The sequence below is a fragment of the Callithrix jacchus genome, chromosome 7 (assembly GCF_049354715.1).
Source record: "Callithrix jacchus isolate 240 chromosome 7, calJac240_pri, whole genome shotgun sequence".
NCBI lineage: Eukaryota > Metazoa > Chordata > Mammalia > Primates > Cebidae > Callithrix > Callithrix jacchus.
The window spans coordinates 39249467-39270864 of NC_133508.1; the positions used below are offsets into that span (position 1 = coordinate 39249467).

Here is a 21398-nt window from a genome sequence, read left to right on the forward strand (position 1 = left end):
GTCTCCTTTTCTTTACACACGGAGGGCTCCACACCAAGGCCGTCATGACCCACGCGCCACCTCACTGCGGTCATAGTTACGGGCCAGAGCCCATAGCAGGGCTGGGTCCTCTCCATCCCCCAGCCTACCCGGGACCAGGAAGGGAGTTAAATATACCCGCTCCTATAAAAAGCACTGCCGCCTCCAGCATTGCACATGGCGAGGGAGGGGCCCAACACGCCGTGGGAGAGTGGCTGGGGCGGGGCTCCTACAGGAGTCAGAGCTAGGGCAGATGTGGCAGGACCCCGAGGTGACCCAGCAGGAACGCGGGGCTCTCGGGCCGAGGTGCGCCACCTGCGTCTATGAGGGGCCGTGTGGGCAGCAACCGGAGCACGGCTGCGTCTGAGCCCAGCGCTGCGTTTCCAGCAGTGTGGCCTCATCCGGCGGCCTCAGCCGTGTCTCACCTTCCTCCTGCCGGCTGGCTGGGGAGGCGAGTGGACTGATGTCTCGGGGCGTGGCTGCTGCAATGCGCTGTGCCTGGCGCCAGCGTGTACCGTGTCCGTGCGTGCGTGCCGTCACCGCATCAGGCGCCAGCGTGTCCGTGCATGCGTGCCGTCGCTGCATCCGGCGCCAGCGTGTCCGTGTGTGCGTGCCGTCACCGCGTGCACCTGTCTGCGATGATCTCATGTGGAGCCTCTGTGATCCCCTAGGCCTGCGGGGAAGCATGCAGTTACTCAGCACAGTGTGAGCGGCCCCTCACCCAAGCCACAGCCTGAGCATAGAATGGGGGTCTTCCTGGAGGCGGTGATTACTGAGCTCACTCTTGAGGGGCAGATGTGTTTCAAGCCTGGATGGGAATAGGAAGGAGGGACCAGCACTGTGTTCTTTAAACCCTGTACTGGCTGGTAGCATCACATCATCAAACACTGCCACTCCCACTCCTATCCGAGGACGACCCAAGAGGAGGCAGAGGGGGAGGGGCCGGGAACCGGCCCTGCTGCACCAGATGGGGATGGGGAGACCAGTGCTCAGCCTGGCTCCAGGGTTCCCCCCAGGTACGCAGGGTCTCTCCACTGCCCTGCCTCATTGGTCCAGTAGCTGGTCACTCAGAGCCTGTCCTAAGGTATCTCTGCCCACCCCCTTGCCATACAGAGCCCGCTCCTGTGCACCTCCACACCCTTGCAAGCACCCCAGCCCAACGCATCCTGGTGAGCTGCCATCATCACCTTCTTCCCCAAGGCTCTCTCTCTGGTCGAAGCAAGGCCTTAGGCTGGACTGGGGGGAGCCGCAGTTCCTGGTGGATGAGCACGCTGGCTATTCAGGAACAGTGCCCTTGGCCATGGTGTCAGGGCCTCGGGAGAGGTCTGGCTGGGCCAAGGTGACCAGAAGGGGAGATAGGCTGAGTAGCCTAGGTGCAGGGAGGTGACTGGGTCCTTGGCCGTGGGGTTGGGACTCCAGGGGAACCCTTTTTCGGTCCATTGGTCCAGCTGAAGCCCAGGAGAACAGCTGGCTGGGCATCGGCAGGTGCCTGTTGGATTTGGGCTGGGAGACCGAAGGCCTTGGACAAGACAGGGACAAAAGGGAGAGGGAGATGCTGAGGGGAAAGGGAAGTGAAGGGGCCAGGGGTGCACGTGGTTTTGAGTTTGATTTGAGCCAGGACAGAGGGGAAGCCAGTGGCGATTGTAGCTGTCATTGCTGCACTTAGGGTGGTTGCAGACGGGCCTCGTAGTGCTGTGTGCTGGGCACTCTCTAAGCTTTGCAGATTCTGGCCGATTTATCCCACAATCCTGGGAGATAAGTGCTATTACTCCTACTCACAGAAGGGGACACTGAGGCACAGGCAGGTGAAAACCTGTCCACAGTCCCATGGTGGGTAGTGCAGAGCAGAGCAGCCTGGCTACAGGATCTGAGGTGGGAGAGGAGTGGAAGAGGGGTGCACAGCCCAGGTTTGGGAAGAGGACAGGGCTGTGGTGGAGGGGGCATGGGTGGGTTACAGGGATGGCAGGCTGATGACCCTCAGTCTTCTGGGGTTGGGCAGGAACACCCAGACAGCACTGGAGCCTGGGGTGGGTTGTTGCCATGGCAACAGCTGGCTCCAGCTCCTGGTGCACTCACCCTCTTTGGAGTTGGGGGGGGTTCCCTCCTGCCCCATTTCGTGAGCATACTGGGAAGTGATGGGTGGTAGCCACCCCTCTGACATGACTTATTAATGATAATTGGGCCCAATTAAACATTTATTAAATCCGGACAGCTGCAGCCCTTAATGGGCCTTTCCCTGATCCTGGGTGTGCCATCCTGGGGGTGGGGAGTGCTCAGAAAGGGCTGCCCCAGGGGCTCTGGGTTTTAACGTGCCTGGGGAAGCTTTGCCGGCCACGTGGTGTAGAGAAGGGATGTGTGCCAGGCACTAAGGTCTGCAAGAGTAAGAACTAAAATTAAGGACAGTTCCTGCATCTCCCAAGAAGGTCGCTTTGTCAGAGAATGAGGGGGATGGAGGAGGCAGGGGTAAAGTGAGGCCCAGGGGGACGCCCTGGGGAGGAGGGGGAGTGTGGGTGCCCCAGGGATCCCAGGGAGCGAGAGGCTGCGGAAGGATGGGTGTCAGTGGGGGTGGGGAGGGTGGGGCGCTGGCCAGGGAAAATAGAACAGAGTAGAGGCAGGCGGAGGCAGGGAACGGGCACTTCTCCAGGGAAGCTGGGGAAGAGTTGGGGGGGAGAGGCCGCTAGAAGAGGGTCACCTACCCGCCTTGGGTGCAGGGATCCGGTAGGAAGGTCTGGAGGTGCCAGAGGTGGGTCAGAGCTGTGACCAGGCCTCAGACCTCACCACCCCCTTCATGTCCCTGAGTGCCGGGCGGGACCTGGGCGGACCCGGGCAGGAGGCAGGGCTCAGGTGTGCTGGACCCTGCAGCAGCGCGGGAAGGGCCCCCCCCCGGACCTCCCCTGGGTGGGTCGATGAGAGGGTCCGGTGCACACCAGGGGCCTGGTCTGCTTGTGCCCGAGTTGGTTTCGAGGCGTCTCTGCTTTTCGTTGGGGGCCCACGAGGCGGGTGGGAAGTGGGTGCTCGCCCGCCGCAGAAACAGGGGCCGGTGCCCGCTGCAGGAGACGCCCCTCTCCGTGGCTGCAGGGGCGGGGTGGGGGGAAAATGTGCTCCCCGGAGAGGCCAGGGGCTGGCGGGAACCCTTGGCGGCGGGGTCTCCGAGGGGCAGGGCCGCCCCGTGAGTGAGCGCACGCGCGTCCGTGTCCGTGTCCGTGGCGGACGACCAAGGTGGCGCCAGTGGATGTGTCCGCAGGGGCGGCTAATGAACGGGCCGCGAACACAGCAAGGTCTCGCGGGCATATGGACGTGGGTGCGGCGTCCTGACCCCTTCCTTCTCCCCCACCCGCCCCAGCGTGCCGGGGGATGCTGTGCGGCTTCGGCGCCGTGTGCGAACCCAGCGCAGAGGGGCCGGGACGAGCGTCCTGCGTGTGCAAGAAGAGCCCGTGCCCCAGCGTGGTGGCGCCGGTGTGTGGCTCGGATGCCTCCACTTACAGCAACGAGTGCGAGCTGCAGCGGGCGCAGTGCAGCCAGCAGCGCCGCATCCGCCTGCTCAGCCGCGGGCCCTGCGGTGAGCGGGGCGGGGATGGACACGGCCTGCGACGAGCGGGGCGGGGCCTGTGTTGTGGGCGGGGCCTGTGGACCGCGGGGGCGGGGTCTGTGGGCGGGCGGGGCGGGGATGGGCGGGGCCGGTGACAGGAGGGTCAGGGTGGGAGGGGCCTTTAGGATGGGGCGGGGCCGGTGAGGTGAGGGGGGTGAGGGGCGGGGCCTGTGGACAGGACGGTCGGGAATGGGCGGGGCCTGTGGGGGCGGAGTGGGTGGGGCCTGTGGTATGAGGTTGGGGGAGGGACGGGACATGGCAGGGCTGGAGGGGCGGGGCCTGTGGTGAGGGTTGGGCGGGGCCTATGGGGAGGGTTAGGCGGGGCTCGTGGGGAGGGCGGGAAGGGATCGGCATTTGTGACCAGCGAGCCCCGCCCACAGGCTCCCGAGACCCCTGCTCCAACGTGACCTGCAGCTTCGGCAGCACCTGCGCGCGCTCGTCCGACGGGCTGACGGCCTCGTGCCTGTGCCCCGAGACCTGCCGGGGCGCCCCCGAGGGCACCGTGTGTGGCAGCGACGGCGCTGACTACCCCGGCGAGTGCCAGCTCCTGCGCCGCGCCTGTGCCCACCAGGAGAACGTCTTCAAGAAGTTTGACGGCCCCTGCGGTGAGCGCTGAGGCGGGCGCACGTCTCGACCTCTGTGGGCGCGCGGCGACAGTGTCCTGACCCCTGCCCTCGACCCCCAGACCCCTGCCAGGGCGCCGTTGCCGAGCTGAGCCGCAGCTGCCGCGTGAACCCACGCACGCGGCGCCCCGAGATGCTTCTACGGCCCGAGAGCTGCCCTGCCCGGCGGGCGCCAGTGTGTGGGGACGACGGTGTTACCTACAAAAACGACTGTGTCATGGGCCGATCGGGGGCCACCCGGGGCCTCCTCCTGCAGAAAGTGCGCTCCGGCCAGTGCCAGCCTCAAGGTGGGTGGGCGGTTTCCCAGTGGAGGGCTCTGGGCAGTGCCAGCCTCGAGGTGGGTGGGCAGTTCCCCACGGGAGGGCTCTGGGCAGTGCCAGCCTCGAGGTGGGCAGGCAGTTCCCCGGGGAGGGGTCTGGACAGTGCCAGCCTTGAGGTGAGTGGACAGTTCCCCAGGGAAGGGCTCTGGACAGTGCCAATCTCGAGGTGGGCAGCTCCTTTGGGGAGGGCCATCTGCTCCTGTGCTTCCCACATATCCCGGGGAAGGCCTGAAGGGTGCTCTGGCCTCTCCATGATCTCCTCACCCCTGTCCCCTAGACCAGTGTCCGGAGCCCTGCCCGTTCAATGCCGTGTGCCTCTCCCGCCGTGGCCGCCCCCACTGTTCCTGCGACCGTGTCACCTGTGACGGGGCCTACAGGCCTGTGTGTGCCCAGGATGGGCACACGTATGACAATGATTGCTGGCGCCAGCAGGCTGAGTGCCGGCATCAGCGTGCCATCCCCAGCAAGCACCAGGGCCCGTGTGGTGAGCACCCCGGGGTGGAGGCCAGGCAGGGTGAGGGCTGGTCCTGCATCAGTCCCTACCCGGACATCACACGCCATCTTCATCTGTCACGCTCCTCCTGGGGTCCTGGGAGTGGGCTGGTCACTGGGGAGGGTAGAAAGTGTGTGTGCACAGGGTGCCTAGGACCCTGGTAGGGGTTGGTGGGGCAGAGGTAGGGCCTCATGCAGGCTCCGTGGTCCCTGCACTGAGCTACATTGTCCCTGCAAGCCCTCTGGCCTATTTGTGCATCTCCATACTAAGCGAGCACAGACTGCTGGGGCGGGCGGGCTGGACACAACACTGGGGCCCTCACTCTTGGGACATGGGCAGCCCTCAGCCCGTTTGGAGGCAGTGTCTGCGTCAGAACATGATGGGCCAGGTGGAGGCAGTGGCCACCGTGTCCCATGTGGGCCCAGCTCCGTGGCTCTGCCTGCCTGTGTCCATCTTGGTCGGTTCTCCCATCTTCTGGTCGTTCTCTCTGCGTCCGTCTCTTCTCCTTGGTCTTTCCTTCCCTGTCGGCTCCGCCTCTTGTGTCTTCCAGCCTGACCTGCTGGCAGGATGAGGTGCCGTGCCTGCCCGCCAGGAGCGCACAGCCCGAGGTCTGCCCCCGGCGTGGCGGGGGGGGGTGGCTTGCTGCTGCCTGGCCTTGTGGTCCTCAGAGCAAGTGGACAGACACCTCCTCCCCCATGCAGCCCTGGGTGTGGCTCGGTGGGGGGGGGCGAGACTCCTCCCACCCACGGAGAGCCCCCCACATCCCCACATGCATGGGTGTCCCAGGGATGCTGGCAGTCAGGAGTTAGTGGCTTGGGCAGGCCGGGGAAGCTTGGCCCTCCCATAGCCTGCTGTGGACCGTCAGGAAGCCCCCAGCTTGAGGGCAGCCCCGCCCATGGCCACGCCAGGCTTCCTGGGTGTGTCCCACCCACCTCTGCCACGTGTCTGTCGCTTTCTCTGCCGTGTTTGCTGTGCATCTGGCCCTTCTCCTGTGTTCTCTCTTCCTCCGCCATCCCCTTCCTGGGAGAGGGACTGCTGCGTGGGGCTGGGGATTTTGCCTGCAGCTGAGGGGGGCTGTGGGCCCGCTGAGCGCCGGTGTCCTCTGCAGACCAGGCCCCGTCCCCGTGTGTCGGGGTGCAGTGTGCATTTGGGGCGACGTGTTCGGTGAAGAATGGGCAGGCGGCGTGTGAATGCCGGCAGGCGTGCTCGGGCCTCTATGATCCCGTGTGCGGCAGCGACGGTGTCACCTACGGCAGCGTGTGCGAGCTGGAGGCCATGGCCTGCACCCTCGGGCGGGAGGTCCGGGTGGTGCGGAAAGGACCCTGTGGTCAGTGGCGGGCGAGGGGCCGGGTGGGGGCCGTGGGAGGGAGGTTCCTGGTCGCCTTGGTGACGGAGCCGCCTCCCCAGACCACTGCGGGCAGTGCCGCTTTGGAGCCCTGTGTGAGGCTGAGACCGGGCGCTGTGTGTGCCCCTCCGAATGCGTGGCTTTGGCCCAGCCCGTGTGTGGTTCCGACGGGCACACGTACGCCAGCGAGTGCATGCTACACGTTCACGCTTGCACTCACCAGATCAGCCTGCATGTGGCCTCAGCTGGACCCTGCGGTGAGTAGGGCCAGGTGGTCCGAGGTCTTGTGCCTGCCTCAGCCGGGGCCTCCTGACCCCACCTGGCTGTCTTCTGCAGAGACCTGTGGACATGCCGTGTGTGCTTTTGGGGCTGTGTGCTCTGCGGGGCAGTGCATGTGTCCCCGGTGTGAGCACCCCCCACCTGGCCCTGTGTGCGGCAGCGACGGTGTCACCTACGACAGCGCCTGTGAGCTACGGGAAGCCGCCTGCCGGCAGCAGAAGCAGATTGAGGAGGCCCGGGCAGGGCCGTGCGAGCAGTGTAGGCCAGGGGACGGCTGGCGAGACTGCTGGGCTCCAGCCTCCGACACAAAGCCCCTGGTTGACGCAGCCCCACTTCCCTGCAGTGGAGTGCGGCTCCGGAGGCTCTGGCTCTGGGGAAGATGGTGACTGTGAGCAGGAGTTGTGCCGGCAGCGAGGTGGCATCTGGGATGAAGACTCGGAGGATGGGCCATGCGTCTGCGACTTCAGCTGCCAGAGTGTCCCAGGCAGCCCGGTGAGCCCTGCACCCCTGGCTCTAGGTGGGTGGCGAGGACGAGGCTGCAGCCGCTCACACTGACACCACCCTCCAGGTGTGCGGCTCAGATGGGATCACCTATGGCACCGAGTGTGACCTGAAGAAGGCCAGGTGCGAGTCACAGCGGGAGCTCCATGTGGTGGCTCAGGGAGCCTGCCAAGGTGAGCGGTCGCTGCGCACAGCATCCTGTGCACAGGGGCAGCAGCCTGTTTCCGTGGGCACACGAGCAGCTGGCATGTGGGCGGCTCATGTGGACGTGCATGTTACGTTGTGAAAGAGAAGCCCCAGTGTTGCTGCAGGTGCATGTTTGTGTGGCTGTGTGTGGGCGTGTGTCCGTCAGTCTGTGAGGCTGCACCAGGCCAGGCTTCACTGCTGGGAGGCAGCGTGACCACGTGGGGCTCCACCTGTGGGCGCTTTCTCTGGATACACGGATGGGGTCAGTGTATCATGTTGAGGAGGAATGAGTGGTGCCTGTTGTGGGCTGAGGCACGTATACAGATGTGTGTCTGCAGTGGTACGTTAACTGCACAGGTTTGGAGGAACGTGGGTGAGTGTGCATGCTGACGTCTTTAGATGTACGTGTCTGGATTTGCAAGGACGCTCATCTGCGTGTGCACCGCTCCTCCGTGTGTCACAGAGCTGCGTGTCCGGGATCTTTGGGTACTCTGCGTTCTGTGTTCCTGGGCCTGCATTTACAGACACAGCCTCATCTGTGATATCAGCCCCAGGCTCCCAGGCTCCTTTGGGAACTGGGATCGGGAGGGCTGAGTGGTGATGGTGGGGGCAGGTTGAGGCAGAGTGGCTAGGCCCAGGTGGGTGTTCAGCACTGCATGAAGTTTGACTCCTGTACCCTTCCCTGCAGGCCCCACCTTCGCCCCGCTGCCACCTGTGGCCCCCTCTCACTGTGCCCAGACACCCTACGGCTGCTGCCAGGACAATATCACCATGGCCCGGGGCGTGGGCCTGGCTGGCTGCCCCAGTGAGTACCTGAGCTCAGTCCTGACTCGGCCTGGTGCAGCTGTGCGGCCACATGACCTGATCCTGTCCTGGTCTTGCAGGTGCCTGCCAGTGCAACCCCCATGGCTCCTACGGCAGCACCTGTGACCCAGCCACAGGCCAGTGCTCCTGCCGCCCCGGCGTGGGGGGCCTCAGGTGTGACCGCTGTGAGCCTGGCTTCTGGAACTTCCGAGGCATCGTCACTGATGGCCACAGTGGTTGCACACGTGAGTGACAGGGCCCAGGGCTGGCCACTGGCTGTGCTCTCTTGTCTGTCTTACCCCCATGGCTGTGTCCCTCCTCACCTGCCCAGGCCCTGGCCAGACACATACCTCTCTGGGGCTGGCAGAGCCAGGGTTAGGGGCCAGGCTCTGGAGGAGGTGGGGAAGCCTGTCCAGGTGCAGACATCAGATTCTGTGGGTAACCCCCCATATAGGCACTGAAGAATGAGAGCTAAGCAGAACCCTGGCACAGTTAGGGCTTGACGAATATTTCGCTCTATAGTGTTACTACTCAGCAACTTTCTTTTATATAATCCTTCATACAATCATATATTAGTTTATAGAAATAGGGCTTGAAGAATCCCTTTATATTATCCTCTCTATATAATCATATAATAGTTGATAGTATGAGTGCCTAAAGAGTATTTCCCTAAATATGTAATTATATCTTAGTTCATAATCGGAGGACTGCCGAGAGTGGACACAGTACAGAGCATGAATTAAGGAATAAGCAGCTTATAATCGGAGGAATGCCTAGAGCAGACACAGTGCAGAGCATGATTTAAGGGACAAACAGTCATACCAGGCCAAGAATCCATGGCCCAGGCGCCAGCGTTCAGTATCATAAAGATACCCGCTGTGTGGCAGGCTTGGGGCAAGAGCCTCTCCTCCTGATAAAGGAGTTGTAGGACCTTGCTCCAGTTCTTGTGGAAGGCTGCCCTCAGACCGGCAATCCACCTTGGTGACTGTGAACTTTATCAGCTCTTGCTACTGTGCTGCTTCAAAAGCATCTTCCTATAGAATTCATTGGAGCTGCCAGAAGGTGGCGGTAACCCTGACAGCTCTGTCACTGCTGTGTGACTTAAAGCATCCTCCTATAAATCTTCCTAGAAGTAGTTTGACCATAGATTGAAGTATTGCACACTGCACCCTCTTCACTGTGCACGGCCCACCTTCAAGCTTCGGTGACCTAATGGGGATGGACCCCTTACTGCACACAGCCCTCGCCTTCATGAGAACGGGCCCCTTGCTGTGCACTGTTCACCTCCTGGCCTAGGTGACCTAATGGGGGTGGACCCCATGTTTTATTGCTCACGATCCTATCACTATCCTTAATGATGATTTCACTCCCTGCCCTGACCCCTAACCTATGCACAATAAATACTCAGACTTCTGGACATTCAGGGCCTCACCTGACTCCGCTCATAGGTGACGTGGCCCCCTGAGCCCAGCTGCGTTTTCCTTGTACTTCTGTGTCCTGTCTCTTTATTTCTCGGATCCTGCGCCTCAGCACAGCATAAGGCTCACCCCACGACCCTGTGGGGCCTTCAGCCCTACAAGACTCCTCCCTCATTTCCCCCAAAGCCTGCAGCTGCGATCCCCAGGGCGCCGTGCGGGACGACTGTGAGCAGATGTCCGGACTGTGCTCCTGCAAGCCCGGGGCGGCTGGGCCCAAGTGCGGACAGTGTCCAGATGGTCGTGCCTTGGGCCCTGCGGGCTGTGAAGCTGGTGAGTGAGAGCCAGTGCTGCTCTGGGCTTCGTGGGCTGGGGTGAGGCCACCTGAGCTCCAGGGGTTTCCCATGCCTGTGCCCCAGATGCCTCTGCACCCGAGACCTGTGCGGAGGTGCGCTGTAAGTTTGGTGCGCTGTGCGTGGAGGACTCCGGCTCAGCCCACTGTGTCTGCCCGATGCTCACCTGTCCAGAGGCCAATGCTTCCAAGGTGAGGGGTGTGGAATTCAGAGGGGGGAGTGGGAAGGGGCCTCGCCCTGAGCACCCCTGTTCTGCGTCCCAGGTCTGCGGGTCAGATGGAGTCACGTACGGCAACGAGTGTCAGCTGAAGACCATTGCCTGCCGACAGGGCCTGCACCTCTCTATCCAGAGCCTGGGCCCGTGCCAGGGTGAGGCCTGACAGGCACCCCCCCAGAATTGACCAGGAAGGCCTGACACTACCCTAAGTCCAGCCCCACCCACCCTGAGCCACTTGATCCTGTCCCTCTGCCAACCAGTCCCCTCACCAACCTCCCTCTCCCTGCAGAGGCTGTTGCTCCCAGTACTCACCCGACATCTGCCTCTGTGATCGTGACCACCCCAGGGCTCCTGAGCCAGGGACTGCCAGCCCCTCCCAGCGCCCTCCCCCTGGCTCCTAGCAGTACCACACACAGTCAGACCACCCCTCCGCCCTCATCGAGACCTCGGACCACCACCAGCATCCCCAGGACCACTGTGTGGCCTGTACCCCCCACGGCACCCTCCCCTGTACCCAGCCTCGTGGCATCTGCCTTTGGTGAATCTGGCAGCGCTGATGGAAGTGATGACGAGGAACTGAGCGGGGACCAGGAGGCCAGTGGGGGTGGCTCTGGGGGTGAGCAGGGATCTGGACTTGGGTGGTGGGTGGGCTCAGAGAGGTTCTTCCAGGGCCTGGGCTCAGACATGGGCTTTGCAGGCCTCGAGCCCTTGGAGGGCAGCAGCGTGGCAACCCCTGGGCTGCCCATTGAGAGGGCTTCCTGCTACAATGCCCCTTTGGGCTGCTGCTCGGATGGGAAGACGCCCTCGCTGGACGTGGAGGGCTCCAACTGCCCCGGTGAGTGGGCGGCCGGGCGAGGGGAGTGAGGAGCGGCCTGGGCTCCTCGGGGTGCTGGCCCCTTGCCCGGGCAGCAGGTCAGTGCCGGGGGTTATGGTCGTGGGACTTGGCCCCAACAAGCACGTGTGTGCCCGGGACCCCGAGCCTAACCTGTCTCTCTCGTTGCAAGCCGGCATGGCCCCCTGCTCCGAGGAGTCCGCCTGGTAACTGACGCCAGCCCTACCCTGGGGTCCTCACTAACCTCATGGCCATCTGACTAACAGCCACCCTCCCCTGCACCATGTGGCCCACTGGCCAGCCTAGAGGCCAGGCAGATGCCAGGCAGGGCCTCACTGCCCCTCCCCCACAGCCACCAGGGTGTTCCAGGGCATGCTGGAGCTGGAGGGCGTCGAGGGCCAGGAGCTGTTCTACACACCAGAGATGGCCGACCCCAAGTCTGAGCTGTTCGGGGAAACAGCCAGGAGCATCGAGAGCGTGGTAAGATGGTGAAGGTGCAGCGGCCCAGCCACGGGCCTTCCTCCCCAGACAGCGCCCCAGCCATGGGCCTTCCTCCCCAGACAGTGCCCCAGCCACAGGGCTTCCTCCCCAGACAGCGCCCCAGCCACGGGGATTCCTCCCCAGACAGCACCCCAGCCACGGGGCTTCCTCCCCAGACACCCAGAGCAGCAGTAGGCAGCCAGCTGGGGCGGCCCCTGAGTCCTTGCCCACTGCCTGCCCACAGCTGGACGACCTCTTCCGAAATTCAGATGTCAAGAAGGATTTTCGGAGTGTCCACCTGCGGGACCTGGGGCCTGGCAGATCCGTCCGTGCCATTGTGGATGTGCACTTTGACCCCAGTGAGACCCCCCAGTCTGTACCCCTCCTGGGAGGCAATGGGTGGGAGCTGCCTGGGGCTCTGCAGCGCTCAGTACTCCCACCTCCCCAGCCACGGCCTTCAGGGCCCCCGACGTGGGCCGGGCCCTGCTCCGGCAGCTCCAGGTGTCCAGGCGCCGGTCCTTGGGGGTGAGGAGGCCACTGCAGGAGCATGTGCGGTTTATGGACTTTGGTGAGTGCCAGGCCATGTGCCATGGCTTACCTACCCCCACCTCTGCCCATGCCCCCACCCCTCCTGGTGCTGCTCCCTGGAAACACTAACAGCTCCCCGTGCCCACAGACTGGTTTCCTGCGTTTTTCACCGGGGCCACGTCGGGAGCCATTGCTGCAGTAGCCACGGCCAGAGCCACCACTGCGTCCCGCCCCCCGCCCTCTGCTGTGACCCCTCGGGCCCCACACCCCGGTCACACAAGCCGGCCCATCAGCAAGACCACAGCAGCTCCCACCACGCGTCGGCCCCCCACCACTGCCCCCAGCCATGTGCCTGGATACCCACCTCTGCCCCCAGCCCTCCAGCAACCTCCCAAGCCCTGTGACTCGCAGCCCTGCTTACACGGGGGAACCTGCCAGGATGGGGCCTTAGGCGGGGACTTCACCTGCAGCTGCCCGGCAGGCTGGGGCGGCGCTGTCTGTGAGAGGGGTAAGGGTGTCCTCTGCAGCGGAGGGCGGGGAGGCGGTGGGGGCACGGATTGGGGGCGGGGCTAACCATCTGGCTTTGGGTTGCGGTCAGCGGCCTGGGTTAAGGGGTGGTTTCAGGGGTAAAAACGGGGAGTCCTCGGAGCTTTTCCAGCCAGCCCTACCGGTCGCTCTTGCAGTGCTGCACGCCCCTGTGCCGGCCTTCGGGGGCCACTCCTTCCTGGCCTTCCCTACTCTCCGCGCCTACCACACGCTCCGCCTGGCGCTGGAATTCCGGACACTGGAGCCTCAGGGACTACTGCTGTACAATGGCAATGCCCGGGGCAAGGACTTCCTGGCATTGGCCCTGCTAGACGGCCATGTGCAGCTCAGGTGGGTGGGAGGGGTGGGGCCAGGAGGCAGCTCAGGTGGGCGGGGTGGGGTGGAGTGGTGTGCAGCTCAGGTGGGCGGGGAGGGGCCACGTGCAGCTCAGGTGGGCAGGGAGGGACGGGGCCAGGGGTCAGCTCAGGTGGGCGGGGTGGGGTGGGGCCGCGTGTAGCTCAGGTGGGCAGGGAGGGTGGTGGGGTCAGGGGGCAGCTCAGGTGGGCAGGGAGGGCAGGACCAAATGCCGCACAGATGGGTGGTGTGGGGGCCGGCCGAGATGATCCTAAGCACCTGCTTCCACCTTCAGGTTTGACACAGGTTCAGGGCCTGCGGTGCTGACCAGTGCAGTGCTGGTAGATCTGGGGCGGTGGCACCGACTGGAGCTGTCACGGCATTGGCGCCGGGGTACCCTCTCAGTGGATGGGGAGACCCCCGTTCTAGGCGAGAGCCCAAGTGGCACCGACGGCCTCAACCTGGACACAGATCTCTTTGTGGGCGGTGTACCTGAGGACCAGGCTGCTGTGTGAGCCCCCAACCCCTGATCCCGGCCCTTTGGGGTCTCCGTGTGTGAGGTGGCTTTGCCTGTGGCCCCTGCACCCTGACCCAGTGCCCCTCCTGCTGTCAGGGTGCTGGAACGGATCTTCGTGGGCACTGGTCTGAGGGGCTGTATCCGTTTGCTGGACATCAACAACCAGCTCTTGGAGCTCAGCGTTGGGCCTGGGGCTGCAGCCCAAGGTTCTGCCGTGGGCGAGTGTGGGGACCACCCCTGCCTGCCCAACCCTTGCCATGGCAGGGCCCCATGCCAGGCCCTGGAGGCTGGAAGGTTCCGCTGCCTGTGCCCGCCCGGCCACTTCGGTAAGGGTGGGGCCAGAGTGGGTGGGGGTGAGACCTCAGGGCCTGTGGACGGTGCCCAACCAATGCCATCTTTCTCCACTAGGACCGACCTGTGCTGAGGAGAAGAACCCTTGCCAGCCCAACCCCTGCCACGGCGCAGCACCATGCCATGTGCTGCCCGAGGGTGGTGTCCAATGCCAGTGCCCCCTGGGACAGGGGGGCACCCTCTGCCAGACAGGTCGGGGCCATGAGGCTCTTAGGGAGGTGGGTGGGGAGGTAAAACGTGTGGGCAGGTACTGTCCAGGTGGCATCGCAGTTAGGGTGCGGTTCTAGTTTAGGTTTTGAATTAGTCTCTACATGCAGCCAGCAGGGGGTGCAGGAGGCCCTGGGGGTCAGGACTGAAGCCTGGGTGACTCCCTACAGTCTCAGGGCAGGACGGCTCCCGGCCCTTTCTGGCTGACTTCAACGGCTTCTCCCACCTGGAGCTGAGAGGCTTGCACACCTTCGCCCGGGACCTGGGGTCAGTGGGTCAGGTGCGGGGGAAGGGCCGGCCCCCACCTATGTCTGTCCTGTTGGGGACCGAGAGACACTCCGACTCCCTGTGACCCCAGGGAGAAGATGGCACTGGAGGTGGTGTTCCTGGCACGAGGCCCCAGCGGCCTCCTGCTCTACAACGGGCAGAAGACGGATGGCAAGGGGGACTTTGTGTCACTGGCACTGCAGGACCGCCACCTGGAGTTCCGCTATGACCTGGGCAAGGGGGCAGCAGTCATCAGGTGGGCCAGCGAGGTGACGCTTCAGAGCCTGGGGCGCTGGCCTGAGGCCAGACACCAACAGGTGTCGGGCCCTGGGCAGGCAGACAGCTGGCAGCAGCCAGAGCCCACTCACCCTGCCCCCTCCTCACCAGGAGCAAGGAGCCCGTCACTCTGGGCACCTGGACCAGCGTCTCACTGGAGCGAAATGGCCGCAAGGGTGCCATGCGTGTGGGTGATGGCCCCCGCATGCTGGGCGAGTCCCCGGTGAGTGCCCTGGGCTGTGAGGGGACCCGCTGCCGCCTGCTCTTCCTCCTCCGGGCAGCGGCCCCGCCCCTGCCAGCGCTCACGGAGCTGTTTTTCTGCCCTGTTCTCTTGGCCGCCTGTCCTGTCCCCTGCCTCCTCTGCCTTCCTGCTCTCTGCTCTTGCTCTGCAACCCCACCCGCTCTTCGGAGGCCAGAAATCCCGCAAGGTACTGTCGGCCTCATCCGCTCACCATCTCAGATGCCTCCTCCCCTAGGGTAGCTCCTCCCCACCAAGGACCCCACCATTTCTGTGTGATTAACACTGCCCCCTAGATAGGCAGTGGATGGGAGCACACAGGGGGCTGGGCCCTGGGTCTGCACAGCGGGTGGGCTCTGCACAAGCCTCACCCAGCACCCCCACAGGTTCCACACACAGTCCTCAACCTGAAAGAGCCGCTCTACGTAGGGGGAGCTCCCGACTTCAGCAAGCTGGCCCGTGCTGCTGCGGTGTCGTCTGGCTTCAGCGGCGCCATCCAGCTGGTAAGTGGGGATGGGGCCTCCCACCAGGGCCTCTGGGGTGGGCAGGGCATCAGGCGGGACGAGGCTCTTCCCCCTGCCCCTGCAGGTGTCCCTGGGAGGCCTCCAGCTGCTCACCCCGGAGCATGTGCTGAGGCAGATGGACGTCACATCCTTTGCCGACCACCCCTGCACCCGGGCCTCAGGCCACCCCTGCCTCAATGGAGCCTCCTGCGTCCCGAGGGAGGCGGCCTATGTGTGCCTGTGTCCAGGGGGATTCTCAGGACCACACTGCGAGAAGGGTGAGCTGGGCACAGGGCAGAGGGCAGAGGCTGGACGGTGGGAGCCTGTGAGGCCCATCCTCACCTGCTGGTCTCACAGGGCTGGTGGAGAAGTCGGCGGGGGACCTGGATGCCCTGGCCTTTGACGGGCGGACCTTCATTGAGTACCTCAACGCTGTGACCGAGAGGTAACATGCCATCCTCTGCGTGCCGCCTGTCCCGCCCATGCCCTCGGGGCAACCCCCACACACGCTCGCTCCGAGGGGCCTAGTGCTGTCACCTCTGTTCCTCTCACTGTCTGTCTCTTTGTTTCCAAGCGAACTGGCCAATGAGATCCCAGTGTGAGTAGAGCTTGGCCCCCACCTGCTCCCTCCCTCTCCCTTTCCTCCATTCTTCCTGGTGGGGAGCACAGCACAGGCCCGAGCCCCTGCAACTGTCCATCCCTTGTGGCGGAGGGTGGGGGTTGGGTGCTATTTTGCAGCAAGAGGCTAGTTCCTGCCTCGAAAGTGCAGTCAACCCTCCCAGCCCACAGGCCGAGCATCACCCCACAGGCAACCCCTGCCACTGAGGCTGCACACACATGTGCACATGCATGTCTCATCCGTGTGTGCATGTCTGTGTGCATGTGTGAACATGCAGGTGTGATATGTACGTTTCTGTGTGTATGGGGTGGATGTACAGGTGTGTGTATGTGTGTACGTGTGTGTACGGAGGGAGTTGTGTATATGAGAACATGCAGGTGTGCATTTGCATGTCCATGTGTATGTGTATGTGGGGGACATGTATATGTGTGTGAGAACATGCAGGTGTGTGTGTGCATGTCCATGTGTATGTGGGGGGCATGTAGGTGTGTGTATGTGAATATCCAGGTGTGTGTCCAAGTGTAGGCTTGTGTGTGTAATATGGAGGAGTGTGTGTGTTTAGGTTTGGTAAATATGCAGGTGTTTCTGTGTGTAGGTTTTTGTGCATGTAGATGTGTGTGTGACTGTAGGTGTGTCTCCGTGTGTTTTGTGTGAACATGCAGGTGTGTGCCTCTGTGTGTCCCTGTGTGGTTTGTGTGAACATGCAGGTGTGTCTCCATGTGTTTGTGGTTTGAACATGCAGGTGTGTCTCTGTGTGTGTGGTGGGTTCGTGTGAACATGCAGGTGTGTCGTGTGTGTTCAGGTCTGTGTGAACACGCAGGTGTGTGTTTCCATGTATGTGTAGGTTTGTGTGAACACACAGGTGTGTCTGTGTGCAGGTTTGTGTGAACATGCAGGTGTGTCTCCGTGTGTGTGTAGGTGTGTGTGAACATGCAGGTGTGTGTTTGTGTGAACATGCAAGTGTTTGTGTAGGCTTGTGTGAACATGCAGGTGTGTCTCCGTGTGTGTGCAGGTCTGCATGAGCATGCAGGTGTGTGTCTCCATGTGTGTGCAGGTCTGTGAACATGAAGGTGTGTGTCTCCATGTGTGTGTGCAGGTCTGTGTGAACATGCAGGTTTGTGTCTCCGTATGTGTGTGCAGGTCTGTGAACATGCAGGTGTGTGTCTCTGTATGTGTGTGTGCAGGTCTGTGCAAACATGCAGGTGTGTCTCCCTGTGTGTGTGCAGGTCTGTGTGAACATGAAGGTGTGTATGTCCATGTGTGTGCAGGTCTGCGTGAACATGCAGGTGTGTCTGTGTGCGCAGGTCTGTGAACATGCAGGTGTGTCTCCATGTGTGTGTGCAGGTCTGTGTGAACATGCAGGTGTGTGTGTCCATGTGTGTGTGCAGGTCTGTGTGAACATGCAGGTGTGTCTCTGTGTGTAGGCTTGCGTGCATGCACACATGCATGTGTGTCCCTGGCATCTGAGGGACACACTCCATGCCACCCTGCACTCACCTTGATCTCTGCTCCCATCCTTGGCTGTGCTCTCGCACTGTCTGCACATGGGTGTCTGTGCCCTCACGTGTCTGCACACGCATATTATGTGTGTCCTTGCTGGGACTCTGGTGGGTGGGCTGGTGATCTTTGAGGTCATCCGTGGTTTCTGTGGATGCCTGCTCCTTGCACCCCAATGTTGAGGAGGGTTTGCATTGGGCCGCCTATCCCCTGCTCACCTGCCTCCCTCTCTTCCTGCTTCTAAGCCCCAAAACTCTGGATTCCGGGGCCCTTCACAGGTGAGCATGTGGCAGCAGTACCTGCAGACCCCCGGCTGGCCCATCTGTCCTCCCACCCCGCTCTCTCATCTCTGCCAGGCTGCCCCATTTCCATCCCTCTTCTCCCTCCCACTGTCCATGTTCGCCCACCTGCGACCTCTGGGTCCCATCACCAGCCCTTTGTGGCCTCCGCAGCTGGGGCCCTTGTCCTCCTGCCCCCTGCCCCCCATCATGCTGCCACCCTCTGGGAGGCCCTGACCCACCCTCTGCTCTCCAGCGAGAAGGCGTTGCAGAGCAACCACTTTGAACTGAGCCTGCGCACGGAGGCCACGCAGGGGCTGGTTCTTTGGAGCGGCAAGGCCACGGAGCAGGCAGACTACGTGGCGCTGGCCATTGTGGACGGACATCTACAGCTGAGCTACAACCTGGGCTCTCAGCCCGTGGTGCTGCGCTCCACTGTGCCCGTCAACACCAGCCGCTGGCTGCGGGTCGTGGCACACAGGTCAGTAGGGGACTCAGCATGCCAAAGATAGTGGAAAGTGCTGTCCAGACTCGTCCAGCTGGGCTGTGCCCAGTCACTTGTGGCCAGGGATCAGGGAGGACACGCTTCACTCCCTGAGCTGAGGTCACTGCCAGCGGGAGGAGGAAGGGATGAGAAGATGTGGGAGAAGCAGTGATGGGCTTCCTGGTCTGAAAGGCATCCCTGCCCTGCCAGATGCTGCTGGGGCCGTTCTAGTGTGAGCCTGACGTCGCCTCCAGCAAAGCCTGAGCTGCAGGAATGTCCCTGGCCTTGGCTCCTGGTGCTCTCCTTGGGGTCAAGGCCACCCCATCCTTGCCCCCAAGGGTGACACCTGGGTGGTCCCCCGGACTGAGGCACCTGTGAGGCATAGGAAGGATGCAGGACTTTGGGTCTAGAGGAGGTAGAGGGAGCTCTGGCCCCTGATGGTCCCCCCGACCTGTGCTCCCAGGGAGCAGAGGGAAGGTTCCCTGCAGGTGGGCAATGAGGCCCCGGTGACCGGCTCCTCCCCTCTGGGTGCCACGCAGCTGGACACCGATGGAGCCCTGTGGCTTGGTGAGTGTGTGGGGGAGACTGTGGAGGGGTGCCCAAGGGTCTCCTGATATCTGAGGGAGAGACTCCACCCCCAGGGCCGGCCTTGAGTCAGGACAGCATATAAGCTGGCAGGCTGGGCCCTTTCTTCTCCAGTGCTGTGGGGTCAGGAGGTGAGGGCCTGTGTGTAGCCCCCCATGGGCCACCTGCTTGTTGGGGTGCCGGTGGGTCCCTGTGTCGATTGGCATCACCGAGTCGCAGCTGGTGACTCCTGCTGTCTGTGCTGCAGGGGGCCTGCCGGAGCTGCCTATGGGCCCAGCGCTGCCCAAGGCCTACGGCACGGGCTTCGTGGGCTGCCTTCGGGACGTGATGGTGGGCCAGCACCCACTGCACCTGCTAGAGGACGCTGTCACCAAGCCGGAGCTGCGGCCCTGCCCTGCTGCGTGAGCTGGCACCAGAGCTCCCACTCCCCGCTATAATTATTTTCTATTTTTGTAAACTTGTGGCTTTTTGATATGATTTTCTTGCCTGCGTGTTGGCCGGAGGGACTGCTGGCCCGGCCTTCCTTCCGTCCAGGCAGCTGTGCTGCAGACAGACCTGGTGCCGAGGGACATGCGGGCAAGGTGGCAGCGTGGAGGGCTGGGCATGGATGGCAGCCTCAGGACGCACCCCCTGCCTCTGGGCACCGAGCCCCTGCCTTGCACTGTGCCTCCCCCATGGCGTCCCCGCCTGCCGGGAAGCAGCCGAGGCTCCCGAGTCACCCTCACTCCGTCTGGCTGTGAGGTCTGATGGGGCCCTTCCTCCGGGTGCCCGCACGGGGCTTTCCGAGCTCCCATTTGATCTGCTTCTCCCTGTGTGTGCTCTGGGCCATGGCTGGCCTTTTCCCGGGCTGGCTAGACCCCAGGGCCCGGCCCTGCCTGGGCCTCCAGGGCCAATACTGTGACTTAAAAACAATGTTACTGCTGGCCAGCTCCAAAGTCCCGCCCCTGCTGCCTGCTCCAGCCCCAGTAAGCAGAGGCCAGACCAGAGCCGACCTGGGTGCTGTGACCCTCAGCTCACCCCGCCCAGCCACCCAGCCACCCTGGATGTGGCCGTGTCCCTCTGCCACACCCCAGGCCCTGTGAGGAGCCACTGAGCAGAGCCCCTGTAGGATGGGGTTGGCCTCTGCTGCCTGCCTGGGCATCTGGGCCTGGCCACCTGCCGTGTTCTTCATGTGTTTGTTCATTTGACCCCTGGAGTGGTGGGTCCCATCCTTCCCGTGTCAGCTGAGAGTGGCTGACGGTTGCCTCACTGCAAATCCTCCCTCCAGTGCCAGGGATGGTCCCCTTGTCTCAGAATGACCCGGGCCAGCTAGCGTCTGACCAACGTCAAGGGGCAGGTGCAGGTGCAGGGGTGGCAGGGATGGCTCTGAAGCCAGAAATGCCTTAAACTGCAACGCCCCATCCTGCCCACCTCCAGCCCCAGCCCCAGCCCAGTCCTCTTAGGAGCAGGACCAGATAAAGCGGCAGCGGGAAGGCTGGGCACCATGTTACTAACTCCAGTACATTTCTGTCAATCGCTGTGAAATAAAGTCTGAAAACTTTAAAAGCATTGTTTGTGTCCATCCTCACCAGAGCCCTGGCCTGCTGGCACCTTACTCAGCTTTGGTGGCAGTGAGCTGAGATTGCACCACTGCACTCCAGTGTGGGCCCCAAAGCCAGACTCATATCTCCAAAAAAATAAAAAGGAAAATAATACCCATGAGCTTCACGCCCAGGTGGTCCCATGTGTCCGGACATTTGCTTTCTCAGCCTTTTATCACTTGGTTCTCTGAGGACACGCTGAGTGACCCTGTGTGCCTGGCAGGTGTCAGGTGCCAGGTGTCAGGGAGGAGAGGGTCCAGGTCTCTGATGGTGGGGTGGTGGGGGGGAGCAGACTAATTTTGGGCTTCCGGAAAGGTCCAGGGAAAACTGATTCCCAAGCCCAGACCCAAAAGATGAGCTGGGGGAGGACAGATGAAGAGGCCCGGGGTGAAGCACGTAGTGTGGGTTCATTGGGATGGCGTGCAGGGGCCCTGGGCTGGACAGGGAGTTTTCAGCAGGCAGTGGAGGCATGGGAGCAGCCAGAGGCCAGCATGCAGGACAGAGGCCACGGGTCAGAGCAACGGGGACTGGATGGAGATGGGCAGTGGGACTGCGGGGGTGGGGAGGCCCGGGGAGGGCCGTAAGCAGGAGGACACTGGATCTCATGAGGACACTGCTGGCTGGGACAGGGTGCTCGGCTGCAGGGGGCGCAGAGGGAGGGATTTGGGGGAGAATGGGCAGGTCGAGGGGGTGAGAATAGGCTCTCAGAGAGATAGAGATGGAGCTGGAGGCACCGGAGCCTTGGGTGGATTCGCTCTGATGCGCCGGGCTGGGGGAGCTGGGGTCCCCTGAGTGGGGTCCAGGGGGCCGAGGGGTGCCAGGCAGGGATTGGCTGGGCTGAAACTCGGGCAGGTGCCCCTGCTGGGTGAGCCTAGAAGGGGAGAAAAGGCCGGATGCCAGAAACGGAGGAGGGAGGAAGACCTCGGAGGGGAGGAGGAGGGGGCGCAGAACCAGTAGAGGGGGTTTGAGGAACACCCTGAGAACTCGAAGGGGACCTGGAGGGTGATGAGATCTTCCGTGGCCTGGGGTGAGGAGGAGAAAGGCCTCGCGGGCGAAGAGACGCTGGTGGGTCCCGCGTTGGAGGCTGTGGGTCTGAGAGGTGGGAGCCCGGGGCCACCCCTGAGAAGGGGGGCG

General features: G+C 63.0%; 1 protein-coding gene across 17 annotated transcripts in view; it reads left to right on the forward strand.

The window, feature by feature from the left end:
• Positions 1-20229, forward strand: part of AGRN (agrin) — a 35084-nt gene extending 14855 nt beyond the window's left edge. For 3 of the 17 annotated variants that reach the window (XM_035307236.3, XM_035307242.3, XM_035307245.3), the window contains 36 exons: positions 3362-3577; positions 3988-4212; positions 4293-4517; positions 4828-5034; positions 6152-6370; positions 6451-6645; positions 6725-6925; positions 7011-7159; positions 7236-7341; positions 8043-8159; positions 8239-8403; positions 9763-9906; positions 9993-10117; positions 10190-10295; positions 10433-10759; positions 10841-10978; positions 11328-11455; positions 11700-11814; positions 11904-12023; positions 12132-12491; positions 12667-12859; positions 13158-13373; positions 13476-13705; positions 13788-13922; positions 14108-14204; positions 14296-14460; positions 14592-14703; positions 14897-14908; positions 15105-15221; positions 15307-15499; positions 15579-15666; positions 15796-15819; positions 17583-17615; positions 17872-18096; positions 18563-18666; positions 18932-20229. In XM_035307236.3, coding sequence (XP_035163127.3) covers positions 3362-3577; positions 3988-4212; positions 4293-4517; positions 4828-5034; positions 6152-6370; positions 6451-6645; positions 6725-6925; positions 7011-7159; positions 7236-7341; positions 8043-8159; positions 8239-8403; positions 9763-9906; positions 9993-10117; positions 10190-10295; positions 10433-10759; positions 10841-10978; positions 11328-11455; positions 11700-11814; positions 11904-12023; positions 12132-12491; positions 12667-12859; positions 13158-13373; positions 13476-13705; positions 13788-13922; positions 14108-14204; positions 14296-14460; positions 14592-14703; positions 14897-14908; positions 15105-15221; positions 15307-15499; positions 15579-15666; positions 15796-15819; positions 17583-17615; positions 17872-18096; positions 18563-18666; positions 18932-19089 — 5690 coding nt within the window. In that variant the 3' untranslated portion in view covers positions 19090-20229. The remainder of the gene's footprint in view (positions 1-3361; positions 3578-3987; positions 4213-4292; positions 4518-4827; positions 5035-6151; positions 6371-6450; positions 6646-6724; positions 6926-7010; positions 7160-7235; positions 7342-8042; positions 8160-8238; positions 8404-9762; positions 9907-9992; positions 10118-10189; positions 10296-10432; positions 10760-10840; positions 10979-11327; positions 11456-11699; positions 11815-11903; positions 12024-12131; positions 12492-12666; positions 12860-13157; positions 13374-13475; positions 13706-13787; positions 13923-14107; positions 14205-14295; positions 14461-14591; positions 14704-14896; positions 14909-15104; positions 15222-15306; positions 15500-15578; positions 15667-15795; positions 15820-17582; positions 17616-17871; positions 18097-18562; positions 18667-18931) is intronic. The other 14 variants (XM_035307240.3, XM_035307243.3, XM_035307246.3 and 11 more) reach the window with 12 other exon arrangements.
• The last annotated feature ends 1169 nt before the right edge of the window (positions 20230-21398 follow it).